The sequence below is a fragment of the Anser cygnoides genome, chromosome 1 (assembly GCF_040182565.1).
Source record: "Anser cygnoides isolate HZ-2024a breed goose chromosome 1, Taihu_goose_T2T_genome, whole genome shotgun sequence".
In the NCBI taxonomy this organism is placed as follows: domain Eukaryota; kingdom Metazoa; phylum Chordata; class Aves; order Anseriformes; family Anatidae; genus Anser; species Anser cygnoides.
In genome coordinates, this window is record NC_089873.1 from 101,096,333 (window position 1) to 101,117,195 (window position 20,863).

Genomic DNA, 20,863 nt, shown 5'->3' on the forward strand with positions numbered 1-20,863 from the left:
AGAATGAAGAGTATTTCTGAAAGATTCTGAAAGGATTTTAGAACAGTTTTAAAACACCCTGTTTCTAGTTTAAATCCAGAGTCAATTAGCAGGAGTAAACAGAAGACAAGAGGAGGGATGGATTCTCTCTCATAAGTAGTCCCTCCAGCTTTTTTCTGAAGCCTCCCAGACCAGACAAAGTAAAAACCACAATACAGTCAGACAGACTGGGAATGGTATTTATATATTTATTTTCCCCTGTAAAAATAAAAATGAAGAAATGTTGCAGAATTTATCTTTCAAGGTCTTTCTACCTTCCTGGTGTTGGTTTTTTTTTATTATTATTATTATTTTTATTTCTTTTTATTCAGAAAGGAAGTTTATTGACACAAGGAAAACTATAAATTCTACAGTCATAACTCTTACAGCCAGGTCTGTGGGGCTTCAGCTTCCCTACTACTTTCAGTATTAATGCCTCAATCTCATGTTAGAAATGCAATGCAAGTTAAAAGATGACAAATACCCCAAAATGACATCTTAAATGAAATAAAAATTATATGATTACTTGTAACTATTATTTTTATATATTAACTGTAAAAAATAGCTCTGAAGAGCTTTTTATTAGAGTTTAACAATCAAGATAACAACTCTAGCTGTCCTTAAGACACACTCCTGTGAAGGCAGGCACCTTACATATCCCAAGCACTCGATTTAAAAAAAAAAATAAATTGAGAAGACAGAATTTTTACTGTAATAGAGCTCCCTGGGAATGTTTGCTCATTTCTGAAGCTGATCAGATCACTGAAAAGTGTTGTTTTTAAGAGAAGTCTGATTGTGAACTGTATCGGGGGTTTCAGTTGTGTAAAGTATCATGGCTTTAGTGAAATCTTCCCAGTAAACAGATTTCTGGGCTGGTAGCTGCCGAGCAGTATTTCTGACTGCTCACACTCCTCCTGAATGGTCGGCTTACAACTTCCCAAACACACATCCATGTACATGCTTGTGCTCCCTTTAAGTGTTGTACCTGGACTTCATAATTTTGTACCATTTCCTCTATGATGTAAACACGCATGGCAGTACTTCGAAAATGTCTGTCTTTAGAAGACCACCAAGGAAGCCTCACAGATAGGAAAGAAAAAAAAGAAAAAAGAAAAATATAAAAAAAGAAAAAAAAAAAGAAAAAACCACAAATGGAATAATTGCAAAGATTTATTTAGCGCATTCTGTGCTTGGCACTTAGAAACAGAGTTCCGTGCATAGGGCAAATCTTTATACACCTTTTTCTTCATACATATTTTACATACCATTTTTATTGCCCTCTTTTATATTCATAATATTGACTCCCCCACTAGGCATATAAATACATTTATCTACAACACCTCACAACAAATCTCAATAATATCTGTATTCTGTTACTTGGTATTTGCATTTTCACACAACTTAAATGCATAGCTTGCACCAAGCTACAATTGTTTTCTTATTTTTTAAGGATTTGAAGAAGAAGAAAAAAAAAAGGAAAAAAACAGAAACGAAAGTTGTCGAAAGGTAATGATCTATTTTCTATTTGCTTAAACAGAGGTCACATGGCAGGCAGGAGGTTGGAGAATACTCAACCTCATTGTTACTGAAATGCTAATGGTTTTCTATGGCAACTCTTGCATGCAAGGTAAGGGAGGCCAGCTGTACTGCTGTAGAGCAGAGCTCTCACTTCTCATTGCTCTTCCCTGTGAGCTCAGTCTGGAGAATTTCCTCCCATTGAATTGAGTGCTAGAGGACACATGTTCCCAACAGATGCTGTCATTCTTTTGGTTTGGATGCATCCCTTTGGGTAATGTCAACAAGAGCTGAGCTCTCTCTCCCCCTGTGCATCTTTCCAAAGATGCTTGTGTGAAGCTTCCAACTCTGCTTATGTCTGAGGTTCACTTAGAAGTTAAAACTTTTCTCTCTCCTCTCTCTCCCATCTCTCTCTGCAGGCTGAGTGCTGGTAGACTTGACCCTCACAAAGAAACCAGCTGTCAGGCAGAGCTGTCATGAAAATACAGAAACCTTTTTGGGAGGAGAAGCTCCAGTTCAGCAGTGCCAATCCTGTGCTACAGTAGGAGAAGGGGTCACGGGCTACTGATGGCTTCAGAAACAGGCTGAGTGGCTCCAGCAGTGCGGAACAGTTCGGGAAGGGAAAGGCCTTTAAAGCTTTGGCCCCTCATGAGCACTGCTGCTTCGAGAGGACAAAATCTTGGGAGACTGCCTTTGTTCAACACCCAGAGAAGGCAACACGAGGACACAGCTCCCTCCACACCAAGAGCTCACACTAGAGTTAATGCATAAACTGTATATTTGGCTGCTTCACTCCAGCTTCTCACGAAGTCATGCCCTTCTCTCTGCAATGTCCAGAAAGAGCAGATGCTCCATGGCAGCTCCATTGGCCCTGGGTTACAACAAGCTGCAATGGCTGTCAGTGGAAGCTTTCCACAAGGTTTGGTGGTGCATATCTAGATGGTTGTGTTCTTATTTATCATTACATTAGTTCCTCTATAAGCTTGAAGGCAAAAAGGTACTGGGGTGGGTATGCCCATGGAAGCAATGAAGGTCCAACTACCTTCGATGCCATGGAGAGGCACAGCTTGTTAGACCATGTGCACAGACATCTGTGAGGAGGAGCCCTGAACAGCACCGTACTGTCTGTTGTCGCAGGCATTGGCTGTCTGTTGATTGCCAGAGGGGGGGCTGATCATGTGCATCCCATGCTCCATCCCTGTTGAAAGGTATTGCCTCTCTCCGAAGGCCCCCCCAGATGGGGAAGAGCAGAGTAAAGTGCTTTGGGAAGTGGTGAGTTTCTCTGGACTTGCCGCCAGCCTTGGGGAAGCTGGGAAATTGTATCCATAGAGGTTGTAGGGATTGTGCAGGGAGAAGGCATTGTAGGAGCTCTGCTGCATGTGGCTGCCACCAAACATGTGTGAGGAGGAGGAGGTGGATGCAGGGTTGCCTGCTTGCATGACATACTGAAACTGGGAGCTGGGGAAGGACCCCAGCTGGCTGCCGTAGGCCTCCATCTTGCTGTTGCTGGGCAAGGAAGAAGGAGTAGGCATTCCTGAGATCAAAGATGGAGTCCTCTGAGGCATGAAGGTTTCGGAGGGCTGTGAGGCAGAAGCAGTGCCACTCTGCAGCCGGTTGTAGCTGCTCTCACCGAGGCCCGGGTAGCTTTGCAGGGCAGCCATGTTGCTTCGGGCACACGGGGGGTAGTCGGACAGGTTGAGGTTGCAGAGCTGACTCTCCCGGCAGCCAACGTTGAAAGTGTTTGGGGCCAGATGAAAGGCTGGAGGGGAGCAGGATGGAGAGAGAAGGTGAGAGGAAGCAGAGGGTGACGGAGTCCCTGTGCTGGAGGTTGTTGGGGAGGTGCCTGTGCTGCCTCCTGCAAAACAAAACACATGGGAGTATGTTCAGAGCCTGGGATCACATGTGCAAAACAAGACAGTCTCATTAAGAAACAGCTTAGTTTAATAAAGAAACAAGGGTGGTAAAATGGCCGCTGGAAAACTCGGGCTGTCTTGGCAAGGGCCTTCATTTTATTAATAGCATCCCTTGGTCTTTCCTGCTGCTTTTTTTGTTATGATTTTGCTTTTCAATGGGGTTTTCTTTCCTTGTAAAATAGGAGAAGGAAGCAAGCAAGCCACAGAGCATTACAAGCAGGGGGGAAATCCGCAAGGAAGTACAGCTCCATCAGTCAAGAGATCTGCCTTGTCTCCTCTCCTGGTCTCCAGGAAGACCACCAGTCAGCAGACTGTATGGCCCCGCTACAAACATGCTTTATCATCTGCTCTGGGGGCTTGTGGCAGGAAGTGACTGAAAACATGTTGGACTTCTACACTGTTCAATAGCTTTCTTGGATGGCTCATGGTGCAGCGGTACTGATTTAAGCCAGAAGTAACACTAAAATGAATGGACACGGTTTCGAGCTATAGCCTGTTCCACGGAGCCAATGAAGGGGATGTGTCAGGATTTTTACTCTTGTTTTAACTTTTAAATGGATTCCATATGATGTATCACTGATGTTAACAAAAAATTGATATATATGCTTGTCTGTGGTTTCTATGTATATATATAAAATACATTATTATTGGTAGAGTTATAATGGTAGAGTTAATTATTTTGCACAGCAGGGATGTTCACGTGTTCTTAGTTGGGGAAAGCAATAGTATGTAATACCACCAGTAAAAAATGGAAGGTATGTGATATGAAGAAGCTGATGTCACAATTCTGAATTTGAGAAGAGATTATTACAGCCAAGATTATGAGTTAAAGAAAGTTTCTTTGGCCAAGCAGGAAAATCAGTTCTCTGCTTAAGGGAATGATTTCTGGTATGAAACTTTTTTTCTTTTTCTTTTAATTTTTTTTTTCAGTTGAATAATTCTCTTTGTATGAGTTTCCATTTCTGCATTACAGCAACTAACACTGAAGGTTCTTGTAAAAGGAGCAAAGAGGTGCTGGTGAAGTGAGTTGACTGGTGGATCAGTAGTATCAGGGTAACTAGGAAAACAACTGGTAAGACAGCATTTTGGGTAAGGCAGCATTTTGGAAAGGCTAGAAGATGACAGGTGAGAGACTAAGGGATTAGAAAAGAGTGGGTGACTGAAATTTAACCAAGGCAGAGGTTGCACATTGATGGTCCATAGTAAGGGGCAACTTTATCGTGGGTTGCCTTGTGGAAACAAAGCAGGATTTTGAGACCAGTCTAGGTCTGATGCAAAAAGGGGGAGGAACTGAGAACAATGGTGTGTGATGAAAGGAGACGGGGTGATGGTTGGGATGAGATGCACTAGAAGGACAGGTTCTGTGTCACTATATGGTGGTGAGAATTATATCTGATTCTTTCTAACACTTCTAGGATAAAACTTAATGGGTCATTAGGGTGAAAATGTAGCTTTCAGAAATTAATATTTTTTTTTTTTTTGAAACGAAAGCCGTAAAGAAGAAGAAAGGCAGCCTTGGGTAAGCACAGCCTGGACTGGCTGCAGTGACACAGGTAGCATCAAGAAAATGCAAGTTTCTGTGCTTCTGAGTCAAAAGTAATCATTCCCATTACCAGCCATAGGGATGAATACTTATTGCTATGCCACTGACTCTTTTGTCTTCTTTGTCAGAAGCCTAAAAGAGAAACATTGTGTCAAATCTCTGGTAGAATTAAAAAGAAATTTTCAAATTTCAAATATCATCATGAATTCTTTATATTCTCTTCTTGACAATGCTGAAATGCTCGAACCTGCTACTGCATTATAGCTCCAGAGTTCAAAGATGTTTTGTGTGTTTCTAATTGTGTATTGATTATAAAAGGTACAATTCCCTGGTTAATTTAAAGTCTCTGACAGATGATCTCTGATTAATTTTTTTTTGTGGTAGGTTAAGAGAGTACCTCCTTCAGCCTTTTTCCCTGTCTCTCTGTTATGGATGTTCAACACTGCAACAGGGTCGGCAGAAGGGAATGTGTGCCCCTACACAAGCAGTTTCATTATGAAGTCTATTTTAGTTCTGGCAAGAGGGAGGTAAAAAGGAGAGCATCAATGCCAAGGGAGTCTGAAGAAATTGCTCATGGAAAATTATCTGGGATTTCTCATATGAATGACACCACACTAGTCAATTAACCCACAACTTATCCCAAACTCCTTTGTCTGAAAGGTGCACATAAACCACACTTTGGACTCCACCACAGTGTACTTTCCTTGCTAATATTTCCAGACATCAGTTGCTATCATCATCTGCAGAGCTTCCTCCCTTCAGGGACTCTCATTCCATGAAGTCCTTACTTAGTGCACAGGAGGTGAGCAAGCACAAGCTGAAGCTACTTCAAGGCCATGCCCTGTACAACAGCAGAATCTCATCAGACAACTGCACAGAAGAGCTTTAGAGTAGTTTGAGAAATTACTGCCCTTCAGCTGATTGCAGGTAACTGCACACATGCCCAGACGGTTAGAAGAACAAGCGAACCCAGTCAGTTTAGCCTGCCTTCTATGAACAACTCTTAAACCTAAACATTGGTTAAAGAGCTTTCCTTTTAGCACCACTCACACTGAGCTATGCAACACCTGGCTGCTGCTCATCTCAGCTGAGTTAGCCTCTCAGTCCTCTACTCCAACTCGATCACTGCCATTATCTGACTGTATCAGCTGCCTCCAGCTGTTGGTATGGTTGGGCTCAGACAGACATAATTCAGTATTCCCTGTCTCTGTAAGGACAGGTGTGGCTGAGGGTTCTCAGAGCCTGTGCCATAACTTTCTAACAAGTGTGGGAACCCCAAGATGCTTTGTCTTTAGGATTTTACATTTTCATGTACAAAGTGATTCTCTCTTTGAGTGTAAATGTTTCTTAAACAGCTCAGCATGCTTCCACGTACGAGCTACTTTAGCCTAGCAGGTCTACAGATGTGGGTGGCAGGTTCAGCATGGCCAGCTTAAAGCCTGGAAGCTATATTCAGCCCAGCAGGACAGTGTTTGGCACACAGCCTCAGCTCCACCATCTTCTTCCCCCCAGATGTGAGCACGGCATAGCCTGAAGGCCAGACAGTTGGGAGCCATCAGTGCTGCCCTAGAGAAACCACAGCCCCTTCTCTGATACACACTTGACCGGCTGATATCTTTACCACATGATAGGCATGTGCCTGAGCACCTGATGGTGCAGGATAGTGGCTGTAGCTACTAGTCATTCATTTGGCTTGCAGTTCTCCTGGCACTTTGCTTGAGCTAATAAGCCCTCCTGAGAGGCAGCTTATATTCACTTGGGCACAGAGCCATGCTAATACAGCTCTCCAGCTTTCCAAATGGAGCTGGCTGGGAGCTGGCATGTGTCTGGCCAGCATGGAGCACAGACAGGGGAGCCTGCCCATGTAGATGTACCCTAAGTTACTCCTGAAATGTCTGGACGTGTACTTATACATAAAGTGTTTTTGTAAAGCATAGGAGAACTCAACTCTTCATGGGTTTTCACAATATTCTACTCCTGGACACAGCAGTAAATTAATGTGGTGGTATGCATGCAGGAAAAAAAATTTGAACAAAGAAGTAAAATTCCTTTCCCATTCTGTGTACTCATGTGTGCGTGCACTCTAAGTATAGCTTACAAATCTTTCTCTCCATCTTCCAAGTTCCTGTACCTTTGGTGGAAGAACAAAAATTAAGTTATTTGTCCAAAGATGGAAATCTGAGATTGTTATAAAGGAGAGATTGTGTAGATTGCCAGGTGATCTGACAGACTGATAGATTACGAGGCCAGAGGGAGCTACTATAAATCAACTGATCTCATGTCCTTTAAGATCCAGGCCTCATACTAGCCTGGATTTAGTCCTGTTTCATGCAGCACATGCCTCAGTCCTGGTTGATGCCTACTTGCATCTCCAGGTGTCTAAATACCACCAAATCAGGTGTCACTCCTGCTCCCATGTTTCCTGACAACTTTTGTCTTGCAAGCATAACTGACACTCTGAGGTCTTCCTCCCATTCCTGTCTTTCCTGAACTCCAATCTAAAAGCCTCAGGAGGACTGAAAGGTCCTTCTTATGCCACCACTACCCTTTCTGATTTCCCCTGTCACCACTTTGGAAAACTAACAACTTTGATGTCTCCTCCTAGGTCTCTCACTGAGGAATGGCAGGGCCACCTGGTACATGACATGCTGCAGTCTCCTTTCATTCTTTCCCAGTATCAAGGACTGAAAACTTCCCTCTTCCAGGGGAAGGAGAGCCATTTCTGTGTTCACAGTGTAGCTGCCTTTTTTCTCTCTAGAGCTTTTGGCGAATTATCAAATTATGAAACTGCTGGTAAAATCTTTAAGAGGCTCAAATGAGACCCAAAAGCAATAGCATGTTAAATTGTTGTGTTGGTAGGGGAAACAAAGACTGCTTTGTACTTCTTTGAGATATATCTCACAGAAAGAATGGTTACAGTGATAGAATTAAAGGGGAAAATACGTATTATATGGGACAAAAGTCAGGAATGAAAGGAAACTTTAAGTTCAGTAAATCAGAGAAGGATTTTTTAATAAATTTGCCTCAAATTATGGGAATCACTGGAATTAATGGTAAATCTAGAACAACTGAGAATTATATTTTACTTCTCTTTAGCTGTTATGGTTTCTGCAATACAAACTGACCAGTCAGCAAGTTAGAGATAAGACTTGACTCAGACATTCTCCAAAATAAAGTACTTTCAAGATCTAATAGTGAAAACCAACACTTTTTTCTAATGTGGACAAACACTATGAAAAGTTACAATTCAGGATTTCTGTTTTCAATTCGCATTTATATCCAGAGCACCAAGACAGTTTTCCCAAGAGCGAAAACATCCCTTTCCAAGTACCCACAGGCTAACTTTAGCACAATGGTTTCTCATATAAATATAGTTCGTGGGGCCAGCTCCACACAGTCTCAAAAGACTTGTTGGATGTGACTTTGTCTTGTGCATAGACAGCTTTAGAGCAGTATACACACCATCTTTCTGAACTGAACATCAGTTCCTACCGAAACATTTCCTGTTTCTTTTCTTCAGATACAGACAAATCAGGACTGGAGAATGATGAGCCCCCCAGTTTAGCAGAGAAAATTGCTCACCAGTGATAAATATGCACCGTTTCTCACCTGTACAACTGACATCTGGGCAGACATTGATATGTGAGTCACAGAATGGAAGCTATCCCAGAAAATGACTTTGAATTAAAAAGGATGATGAAAAGGACTCCTTATGACACACACCTTTCAGAAAATCACTACAGTAGCAAAGAACTTTGCAGAATATGCTGCAAATTTGCAGCTGAGATTAACTGACATCATGGTGATTCCTTTGGTGGTAACAAAAGTTATCTTAAACTGAATTGAGAACCTCTTCCTCCATTCTTGGTGGAGTCCACGTTGGTCCAACATAGGCCTTGGAAGCTCCAGCACATTAGATAATAAAAAAATTGGTAAAAACAATAAAACCCTGGAAGCATAGTGGATCAAAATTTCTGAATAGAGAAAAAAATGTCATGGCGCTGTGTCAAGCTCAAAGCACATACCATATTCTACTTTTAACAAAATAACATGCCACTCTGAGGAAATGGTGCAAACCTTCAAATTACCTTTGTCCTCCTTTGTTTCATGTGAAATCTGATCGACATTCATGGAATAACAGAGATTTAGGCATCAGTAATTAGGCTTCAGGGTAAACGCCTCTCTGGAATAAGAGCTTGCTTCAGGCTCCTTTCAGGTCATCATGGAGTAGCACAGACTGACTCACAGACACTCATGTCACAGCTGGGAAGGTATTTTAACTTATTTTCACTGTGAAAAATGAGATCTCGGAGCACCAGAAACACCCTTTCCCTAAAGAAAAACTGTCTGCATTTCTACCAAGATGGAGCTGGAACCATTTGTTCCCTGTTGCTTTGTTTAAATGAGGCAATCTACTAGCCATGTGAAGTATGCAGCAAAAACCAGCACTCCATCCCAATAACTCTGGCAACAACTGCTGTTTTCAGTCTCCTCTTCAAGGTCAAAAGAATCAAGAAGATAATTGAGACCAAACCCATACATCTGACCCCTGCCAATAGCCTAGACCATTCACAATTGATTTCAAAAAGGAAGCAGCATCCAGATTGTCTTGGTGGCACTGCTGAAAGAACTGATGGCTGCAGTCAGGAGGCAAGTGGCCAAGCAGATGTATTCATGGGCTTTTCAGCTTCCTTTGACATCAGCAGTTCCACTCTCTTGGGAGACACTATTTTGGGGATCTGGGGTCTCAGACAAAGCCAAGAAGAACTTTCTGCCTTGAAGTGCCTCTGATGTCAAGTTCTGGAGGGCTCAGGCTTACCTCCACTTTACACCAACACACGTTTGTGCATTCATGGTATTGTTTGCAGATGGGTGCAATTAGGGCAGCTCTCTGAACACTACGCCAAACAAGAACAATATACCAAAGGAGAAATGAGTAACAAGCAGTACAGACAAACGTTGGCAAGACAGTGGTGATGCCTGCAGAAACAGGGTAATGTTTATAGACAGAGAAGCTGGAAAAGCAGCAACACCTCAGCTCAGATTATCTGTCTCCCATCTGCTAATACATCATGCAGCCTTAAGATCTGTCTGAAGTGACCACTACTACAAGAAAATACTGTTCTTTTCCAGAAGCAAATAGGTGAATTGAACCTCTTCCACATGGAGGAGAGGGAGCCTTTTGTGCATATCCTTGTTGGCATGAGACTGCAGCATTACAATGTTCTCTCAGAGGAAGACCGTAGGAGCTGTCCTCAAATGCCAGTTTGTACACATGTGCTGCTGTATCCTACCAGAGACATCAAGAGCTCTCCTATGAAAGAGGAGCACACCCCTCTTTGCCTCTGCTCTGCCCTATTAGACATATTTCAAGCTTTAGATGCTAAGCTCAACAACCATTAATGATTTTACAGACTGCCTAATGGGTGGCCTACCTACCTGAGATCTCCAAGATAAGATCAATGTAGATGCTCAACTTGATGGAGAACAGATTGAATGTACTGAAAGCAAGCAGTAGAGGGGCATCAGCAAAGGCAAGTGAGGAAACCCCACTTGAAAGAAAAGCTGCTTTGAGAGTTCAGTAGTTGGAGCTAAGATGTTTGACTCTCGTGGATTTGGTGTACATGTATCAAAACAGTGGTTTAATGGATAAGTTAATTTTATGTTCTGTAAACCTGCGGATATACCACATCATGTGACTCTCATACTTGTCCTGAAGTCCTACTTAGGATGCAATTCTTCTCATCAGTACTTTTAATTTTACTTTTTGCCGAAGTCATCAGCTTTCATAGGAAGGATTGGATACTGATCACTATTCTAATATTGTCACAGTGTCTATCTGGTCTCTATGTCCTGGCAAAACTTATAGTCACTGATAGTGATCTGCTCATCTCAACATCGTGTGGGAAACTGTATATCGTATAGGAGCCAGCAATGTCTCTTTTTACTCTTGGAAAGTGACACAACCCAGAGTTACTGGAACTCCTATTTTCTTTTTTCCCACTCTCTCTCTGTCTTTTTTTTCTTTAATGTTCCCTGTTAAAATCAAGAAACTGAGCCACATATTTTTAATAATGAGAATCTGGATGAGGTTCAATCTAAATTTTGAAAATATATTCCAATTAAAGACTTTAATAGATTCTTGGCTTTCCCCACATCTCATTGCCATGTGTATTCAATAATCCCAAGCCCCCTTTTTCCCTAGTAATAAGTAGTAGACTGCAGAGCGGGTGACATCATTCTCCAGAAGGTCAGTCTCTCCTAAACTGCTGTTTTCTGATCATCTGTAAGGTTTTGTTTGGGGGGACTTTTATATAGACTGGCTGCAGCTCTGCTCTGACTGTGTCAAACATGGTACTTGTTCTAGTAAACCTGTGATGACTTCTGCATTGCATGCTCCAAAAGAGAGGTTTGGTGCTCAGGAGGGTTCACTGACAGAAATGATATTTTCTCCTCATTGGTAGGGTAACACAGTGACTGCAACGACCACAGACCTGCAGAGGCTTGCTGATGCTCTTGGCTACACCAGTGAGAAATGGAAATAAAGTTTGTGGACCACTAGTGCCAGCCACACCAGACATCTGTGTTACTGGTTGTGGTATCAGGCTCTCCAGCTTGTGCGGCAGCTGAAACCTATCATTGTGTAAATTAGAAAGTTATTTAATCCTTGTACGAAACAGCTGCATACAGTGCTCTGAGTATCAATTCTCTGTGTCGCTGTGGCCCTTGCTCAACATATAGCTCAGGCCAAATGAATGAGCAAAACACTAGGATGCATGTTTAACAAGAGAAAGGATAATGTGGAAAAAATTATAATACCTTTAGATAATTGTATCATGTGGCTGCATCTGGAATATTCTGTGCAGACTTGTTTTTAAAGAAACGATTAAGGACCTGGAAAACCTCCCAATAGAAGAGAAATGAAATGACTGGCTCTATTCACTGTGAGAAGCACGGAAGAGGGACATAAAAACCTATAAAACAATTATATTAAGAAGGTGGATGGGAAAGAACTTGTATTCTGCTTATCTCATTACATCCCATAAAAAGGGATGAATATTCAATTACAGTAGAAAAATCAGAGTCACCTGAATGAAGTGTTTCCCAAAGTTGTGCTATAAAAACATGGAAACCTCAATTACAGGAATCTATCAAGGATGAGTGACACGCAGCTAACACATATTCTTTACTCAGCAAGATAATATAGGCCACGAGGGTTTAGCTCTGATCTTTTTGATTAACTGTGCAAAGTGAGCTTTCATTCTCAGGCATATTCTCTAGCCAACACATTATTCTACCTTTCTTTCCACTGAATTAATTTCTTTCCATCCTTTAAAAATTCAAATGGTAGAAGACCATAGTATAACATTAGTTCCCAGCCAGGAAATTGTCTCCCAGCTGCTTCCCACTTTTTTTTTTTTCCTTCTACACCAAAGATTGCATGTCCCTTTTCATCACAGTGTTACATACATTGTACCTTTGCCTGTGCAGTGTCTTATCCACCATGACCTCCAAATTCTTGTCAGTGCCAATGCTTTCCAGCACACTCAGTAGATATGTACACCCTACGTTTTGTTCCTAGACACTTGATATTGTATCTGGCTGAACTTAAAGCCATGCTTTGTTTGAATATGTGCAGGTTACCAAGCTATCCCTATTGCTCTTCATACCCCTGTCCTCATCATTACTGATGACTTTGCAGTCTTTATGAGATTTGCACTTTTTAGCAAATGCAGTTTTATTTGGCTCTGGACCAGTTAGTCCAGGAAACAGTCTTTGCAGAGAAACACTGGGACTGCCCTCACTGGATGGTGTTTTCATGTTTATCATCAGCTTTCACATTTATTCATCAGCTTTGAGATCAGCCTGCCACTCATTTCTTCAAATACACTAATGATAACTTTTTCAAGCTGGCACACATGGCATTAAGTTAAATGTTCTCTAAAAATTCTTCACACCATTTATTTCTAACAGGCAAGTCAGATAATCAAATAAATTATATTTATTTGACAAAACTGTTTTAGGAAAGGCAGATAATACTTTTTATTTCATGAAAAAAAATATGGAAGGGGAAAAGATAAGAATCCATAGCAATCCTCAGCATGTAAAAATCCATCTGGAAAGCAGCAAAGTCACCATATCTATACTTCTGAAGTCCCAAGCTTCTGCCCCAGAAAGCATTATTTGTCCTACCACAGTAAGGGGGACTCTCCATCCCCCTTAATCAGGGCTGAATTCCAGAGTCCCTGCAGGGAATCTGTTCCAGAACTCCACTAGACTTCATGTAACTGGAGCCTGTTACTTCTTCTTCTATCCACCACAGGCAGCATTTTATTTCAGTGCTATGATGTCCTCCCCCACCCCCTCTCCAGCCCGTACAGCCATGACTTTCTCTTCATTGGTAATGTTTCCTCCTAGGCACATGGCCATTTTTACTGCTCTCATCTTGGCTCGCTGCAGTAAGCATGCACTCCTCTTGAGTTGCAGTGGACAGACACATCTAGGCTTCATGTATTTATGCTGGCCTTTGGTGGCTGTCCCAGCAGCCAGGTATTAAAATAGGGTGTGTTTGTACCTTGGCTTTGCACCGATTGCTGAGACCAAGGGTCAGCATGGCACGGCAGCCACTGGAGAGGGGAGCGCTATGATGCAGGGAGCATTTCTGATGCACTATCTTAAGGTTCTTTTGCTTGGCTAAACGCAAAGCTCAAGAGCACTGTTTTGTAGTAAGTTATTACGTTTTGAGACCGACCTGTGGACACAACCTTAGTTAGGGGCTGCCCTATTCCTAGTGGTCTGTAGTGCATTGGTGGTGGTCTGCACTGCTCTGGCTGGTCACAGGGTACTGGCTTGCTTCCTGGTTTTTCAGCTGCCAAACTATATTAAAACAAGCTAAAAATACATTAAATATTTTCCTTTCCTAATATTACCTTACCACGTAAGCAAGAGCTGGACTTGCCACTAGGATGTTATCTGATAACCAAAGGGAGGGGAGGGGAGCTGTGCAAGCCCAAATAGGAGGTGAGACAGGCCGGCCAGCCGCCAGAGGAGGGAGGCTGCTTCAGCAAGGGTGATCAGAAGGAGAGGCTGTTATGTTTCTATTTAGGTGGGTGATGAAAACCTTTCTGAATCCCTTCTTTAACCCATCTCTGACCACAAACCCCACCACAAGTGCTCCTCTCCACACATTCCCCTGAGATTCTGCAAAATATCTCCTGCCCTATGCTGTGCTGGATCTTCTCCTGATCCTGCCTGCCCAGTGGGCAGCCCCCAGCCTCTCTCTGGATTAGACCATGTCATCCCCAGGTGGATGCAAGGTCTGGAGGGAAGCTTTAGTTTGATGTCCAGCTGATGCTGAAGAGGCTGCAGAATGTGCTCTGCTACACATGGCACCCATTTATTTTTGACTCTTTAACCTCACAGGTGTTACATCTAAAGACACTTCGGGTTTGTTTCTTTTGTTGCATTTATACTGGGGGAAAGAAAAAACAAAACAAAACAAAAAATATGTTGCACCAATACTCTGCTCACAGTGATGACCGTGTTTTGAACTAGAAAGAACTGCAATGAAGTCAGTGAGTAAATCCTATCAGCACAAAACAAAAATGGTATTGCAGCCTGAAACTAGAGATGAAAGCCCTGTTTAAGAAATGAGAGATACAAAGGGCAGAAGCTATGAAAAGACACAGTACGAACAACTGGAAAATACTTGGCCTACCCAATAATTCTTCCCAGCCTCATACTGACAGTCTTTCCAGCAAGGCCCCTGGGTTTTGAAAGCAAGGCAGTGTGATCTTGGTGGGATGCGTACAGGGCACATTTCTGGTCTCCTGAAGCTTCCAGAGGACATACATTCCTTCCCCTTGGGTTCCCACTCAAATGGCAAACTCTAATTGTAAACGGTGAACAACATGCCTGACATGCTGGAACATTGCCTCTGTCTCTCTCTGCTCTCTTTGTGCTTATCTCAACTCATGCCATGCATGTGGACTGGTTCACCCAACACTGTGCTCCTTCCTGCTCCATGTTTGAGCTCTGAGGACACCAGGGAGGTGATGCAGCTGCATCACACCTTACAATGTACAGCTTGTCCCGCTTTTCCTAGCTGACATCCATCCTCTCTGCTCTGTGTCCTTTCACGGCCATTAAGAGCTCAACGAGGTGTGTGACCCCTCACCCCAGCACAAAGAGAGCTCACTGCTCTTGCACCCTCTTCCCCTGCTCTTTTTGCAGCTCTTTGTGCAGTTCTTTGCATGCCCTTTGTATGCTCACCTTGCTGCTTCTGCATAGTAGTGAAATCTTCAAAGGTGAGGGTGCGCACAGGGGGCCTCCAGAAGGCGTAGGTCTCCATGATGGCCTCCAGCCCTGTCCTGTGGAATGGAAATAAAGTAAGGAGAGAAGAACATCAATCAGCTGGCAAGGATATTGGCACCGGGGAAGGAGGGCTCTCATCTTGCTTGACAGGCTGCCAGTGGCCACCAAAAGGCCACAGTGGCATCTGTGAATTTCGCAAGCAAGCCTTCCCACACGGGTGCTGGCTGCTAGAGTAAAACAACATTTCCCCAGTCTAAGATTTCAAAAGCTCCTAACAGTCTTTCAGTGCCTTTTTCTTTTTAAAAGGATCCTAAATTTTCATTCTGCTTTGCAGGTGACAGCCAGCTCCACAAGGCACGCTTTTTCGCAGAACTGGCTTCCACACTTTATGGACGGAAGCTGTCGTACATGCAAATGTGGGAGATCAGGGATTCAGCCTACAGAATCAGAGTGTTTTTGTGAATAGCCTTTCCCTGTCACTTCCCACTTCGGGACACTGTTCTGAAGTGCTATTGGAAGTCGTCCAAAAGGGAGTCTTGTTGGTTTGGGATTTTGACTGGAAATGAAGTAAGAGGCTTTTTGTAAAAAAGGTGGTGACATCTCTGCTTTGGGTCTCTAACTCACTGTAGATAAGGTACCAAAGAGAAAAAGCCAAAAATCAAGTGAGAACAAGTTTTCCTCTTAAAGGTCCGGGGTCTTGGGTTTGGTTTTGTTTTCACTGCAGAACGTTAGCTCTGCTGGAAGTGTCTAACTCCACAGGCTCACTGAGGACATAGCTGCGTTACCAGAAGATCCCCATGTTCTTTATGAGACAACACACTGTCTCTTCTTCCCAGGAAAGGTTCTTCTTTGCAGACACTGAATTTTGCTCTGTTTCCCATTCCTTGCCTTTCTCTGCATCTTTTCCCATAGGAGGTTATAGCCCTTGCATGGGCTTAGCACAACTAGAGATGCTTTGTCAAATACGAGAACATATCCTCTTTCAATGCAAAAGTCTCTAACATCCGCAGAGCCGCCCATCAGATGTTGAGCTGATACTGGAGCTGTCTTTTGCTTCTGAAAATGTCTTTCTGCACGTGCCTCTACTCACTCAGTTAACTTTCCAAAGTCTCCCCGGAAGCTCAGATGCTTTAAATACATTGGAGTTGGCAAACCAAACTCTGTATTTTAAGAGGAGGTTTAGAAGTGAGGTTGTTGCATGGTGTTTATTAGCTGCTAAGCTGTTAGAAGTAGAAACAGAAGACATCTCTGCATAGCAGTCTCACACTAGCACTGAGCACATTACAACAAAACTATTTGGTTAATACAGTGGCCTCTGCCAGCTCATGGAGCTTGGAGAAAACAAGGCAGTGCAGAGCGTGAGCCTGTATGCTAAGCTGGGCTCTGTGTGCAGAAGCAGCTCTCAGACTACCAGTACCACCCCCAGGATTTCCTCTGCTCCCCAAGTAAGGAAGCTGCACATGTGCAGGCTCCAGCTGCTTCTTGACATGCACAGCCAGGAAGAGACGGGTACCGATCTGCATCCTTTTGAAACAAACCCCAGCCCAAATGCCGAGGGAGGATTTTCTGGTACCATATAACCCTTGAGCATAAAATGCCCTGAGCAAGTCAATGTAGCAAGATCGACTGCTGAAAGAATCTGCCTTGATGGTTAAAAAGGAGTAATCTGTCCTGAAATGAAAGCTGAAAGCTCCAACCCTGCAAATCCAGCTGTTCTGCATCTGCCACAGGGGTGGTGCAGGGGAGCAGAGAGGCCAGCTCACCAAAGCCAGTTTGCACAGTCTGGTTCAACCATGGATCCCTGTGCACATAACCTATCACTGCACCAGTAGCTGACTTCTAGCTCTGCTCTCATCTAGATGGAGATATAAATACACCTTTCTCTTTTGGGTATAGGTACAAACAATAGATACAAACACCATTAAACTTCTTGGCCTGGTTAATGGTTGGACTTAATTATCTTGAAGGTCTTTTTCAGCCTAAATAATTCTGGTATATGATTTTGCTCCCTTCCCATAAAAAAAAGCCCCTCATGGGCTGTGGCTTAGGGAAACAATAAGCTATTGCCCCTGCCTCTTCTTGGAGCCTGCATCATTCACAGCTCAAATTTAAAATTCCTAGCTCTCAGTCTACAGCTTTCCCTTGTATCAATACAGTTCTCAGAAGAGAACTGTATTTCTAAAAGAAAATGAAAAAAATAAAAGTCAGGAGATAATAAAAAGAGATAAAAGAGTAAATGATAAATAATATACTACTTTCAAGGATCAGAATCCACTCTTTCTATTCCTGCACAGGATGCCAGGGAAGAGAGGGATGCCACCTGGGACCTATCTCCTACTCCTGGACCTCCAGGGTAGCAGGTCTGAAACAGCCCCTGTGCCACATATATGGCTACTGGCCCCCCACATCCCCTCTGTAGCTGCCAGCCTCACCAGATTCATAGCTTGCCCTGCAATGCTCTGGGCAGCTCTACAGCCACCAGTATCTGAAGAATGGCCGCCAAACTCCACAGCAGGCTTAAAGACACCTCTTTACTCTTCCTTCCCCAAGTGAGAGCCCTTTGCTCCCACAGAAGTGTGCACAGGATTGTACATCTTGAACACACATGACAAAACACCCCAAGTGTGTGGGTGACAGCTCAAAGTTATGTCCAATTCTCCTACAAATGAATTTAAGCCCCTCTATAACTAGATTATCTTTTTTATCTTTTCCTTTGTGCAGAAGAAGTGTTGTGGGTGTTTTTGAAATATTACCTGAGCAGAACACATACATACTGAACTTTCAGATTCTTCCATGGATCAGACAAGATCCAAGAGTCAGCAGCCTCATGTATTGACCTGCTATGCACCTATCACCCCATTTAATGGAGTCTTGCAGCAAAGGAAAGCGCAGCTGTACAAAAACTTATTGGGTGAGAGTGCACACCACTTTAACACAACTATTTTTGCAACTCTTCAGCAGCAATCTTAGCAGTTTCTTTTGGGCTTTGGTGAGAGCTGCTGGTACCAAGCGTGCTGAACATTATCCATGTGGCATCCACTTTCTCTTCCAAAGAACTGCACTGAAAAATTGACTTCAAACTGTCTATCAGGCCATAAAGCTTCCCTTCTCACACCATCTTTATGAAGGAAGTAAAAAAGTATCAGAAGAGGACTCAGTGCCAGCTTTATTTTAATAAGGTCAGTCCTTTAAAAGGTATCCAAAATTTGCTCTTTTTCGTTCATTTTTTTAAATTTATTTTTAGTGCTATAAAGTTTTAATAATAGGCAATAAATGAAACAGTTCCATTGTCTGAAAAATGAAAAAAGATGTACAAGCTATCTGTGCACTTCCATAATCCATCCCATACGGCCGACCTTGCCATTCCTGCTGCATGCAGGATTCAGGTCATCATTTCATAGTTCAGTGGGGAAGCCAAACTATTGGCTCCAAGCATCCTCCTCACTCTCCTACCCTAGACAAAAGCTCTAAAAGCACTTCCAACACAAAAAACTTTTATTCACCTCAGCTGCCCACATCTGAAAGGAAAACGCTGTTGCTTGCCTTCAGCTTACTTTTTTTTCTTCCATCACCCTGCTGGGTTTTCAGACTGTTGCCCCTTCTGGCTTCCTCCTGGATAAGGAGCTCTCCTAAGCATCCCACTGTCGAATGAACTTTACTCAGTCTCCAAAAATAGGCTCTGGCATTAAACCTGCACCCCCACTACCCACACATTTGGCTAGCTGATCCCCATATGTCAAAAACACTGCTTCTCAATCTCTTGAAGTTCAGGAAAGCAAACAAGTAATACCTGGCTTGTAAGTACATTGCCCCCTTAAAGAAATATCTCTTTTATCTAGGCATCCTTTCACCACCAAGACCAGGTCTCTTGCTTTACTTTTACAGATGCCTCATCCAATAAGAGGTAACTGAGACTAGGCTTTCTCACACAGGCTAGCTCCCTAACCCACCAAGGCTGATGGCTAAGTTGCTGAACAACATTTGTTAGTCTTAATTAGTTTTATAAACAGTATGACCCCATAATTTCTGCATCAGGCAACGACAGTAAAACAGTATCAGAATAAGAAACGAGTGAAGGAAAATCATTCCTCTCTGTTTCATGGAAAAGCCTCACCACAAGGAAGAAAGGCAATGTCTTAGGGAAGAAATAGCCCAAGAGTTCCTCTTCTCTCATCATGCTTTGTTTTTCCCAGTGTTTGCGTTTCCTTTTAATTTGCTAGCAAACTCTAACCATGGCTCTGTTTCAGCAGACCAATATGGCTGGGATAGGATGCCCTGGAGCAGTCTCAGGTATTCTGTGGCCCCTACTGCTGCCACACTGTTTTTTTAAACTTATACAGAAAACCTTCTGGACATATACACCACTTCCGTTCTTCACAAATGGTCCCTTTCTCAAATTACCCTGTTTCTTTTTCAAAGGAGGCCTACACTTTCAGTGGGATTTTCTCCAGCTACAGTCTGATGCTCTGTAGCTGACCAAAGTTGTGAGGATGCAGGAAGCTGCAGAGCATCTTGATGATTACTGTAATTGACCAGTGATTCTGATGAGATAAAAATTCATTAGGGGAAGAGGAACCATCCAGCATAGCTAAGAAAAATCCCATTTAGTGAAGCCTTTCCACACGCAGCTTGGATCCTAATGATTTTCTCCCTCCTATGTGTACACCGACATACATGTGTCCTCTTTAAAGGCAGCAGCTGAATGTTACAGTGTCCTCTGCTAGCTGACAGCAGCAGTGCAGCCTTAGCCAGACCACTGCTTGTGAGGCAGGCGTCTGACTGCTTATATATGCTTGCAAATACCTTTGCCTGTTTTTTCTTCTGAAAGCCTCAGGCTTCTCTCTTTGATGTGTAATACCTTAAAGATTTTAATTCCTCTTTACATCAGCAGAGAGCCTTACTGAGCCCTCCCCACAGCTGCAGCCGTGTAGCAATTTCCTGCCCTTTCTTAAATCAATGAGCTACAAAGATCAGTAATTCCCAACCTTTTCAGGAAACTGTCCAAATTCACTGGGCTAGGACCTTATTAATGCCTTCCATGTTCATCTAGCCCACCATGTACCTGGAACTGCATCAATCCCTCTTCTAAGCGCAGCTTCCAGTGCAGCTGCATCTGCACACAGGGAAGACCTTGTACAGGGGGCACACGCTACTTCCCCCACAGAGGGAAGGAGAGCAGCGTAAAAGGCACATGTGCCCAAAGTATCAGAACTAATATGGCAGGGATTAAATAAGGATGGTTATGTCTTTTCACATAGCTGCTTTGAGATGAGAACAGAGGGCTGACACAGGAAGTCGCCTAGGTCAGTAGGACATTCTCTTTGTGAACATGGACAGTGTACTATTTAAATGGGTGATTGGGGGGAATTGCCCACTCACTGAAGGCTTCCTATAGCAAACCATGAATGAGGTAGCAGTCCTGGTGAAAGCACTCAAGAGGACCATGCAAGTAAAGGCTGAATTATAATGCCCCTGGGGACAGCAAATGAAGGCTGTACACACAATTTGCACTCTTGTCTGCGTGCTCAGAGCCTTGCTTTACAACCCTAGTGTTCTTGTA

General features: G+C 43.1%; 1 protein-coding gene across 1 annotated transcript in view; it reads right to left on the reverse strand.

Annotated features, from left to right (window-relative positions):
* Window positions 1–1,172: 1,172 nt before the first annotated feature.
* TBX15 (T-box transcription factor 15) overlaps window positions 1,173–20,863 on the reverse strand; it is a 102,039-nt gene continuing 82,348 nt past the window's right edge. Inside the window, exons 7-8 of the mRNA XM_048047647.2 lie at window positions 15,262–15,359; window positions 1,173–3,388 (exon numbers count right to left, since the gene is read on the reverse strand). Of these exons, the coding sequence (XP_047903604.1) occupies window positions 2,604–3,388; window positions 15,262–15,359 (883 nt within the window). The 3' untranslated portion in view covers window positions 1,173–2,603. The remainder of the gene's footprint in view (window positions 3,389–15,261; window positions 15,360–20,863) is intronic.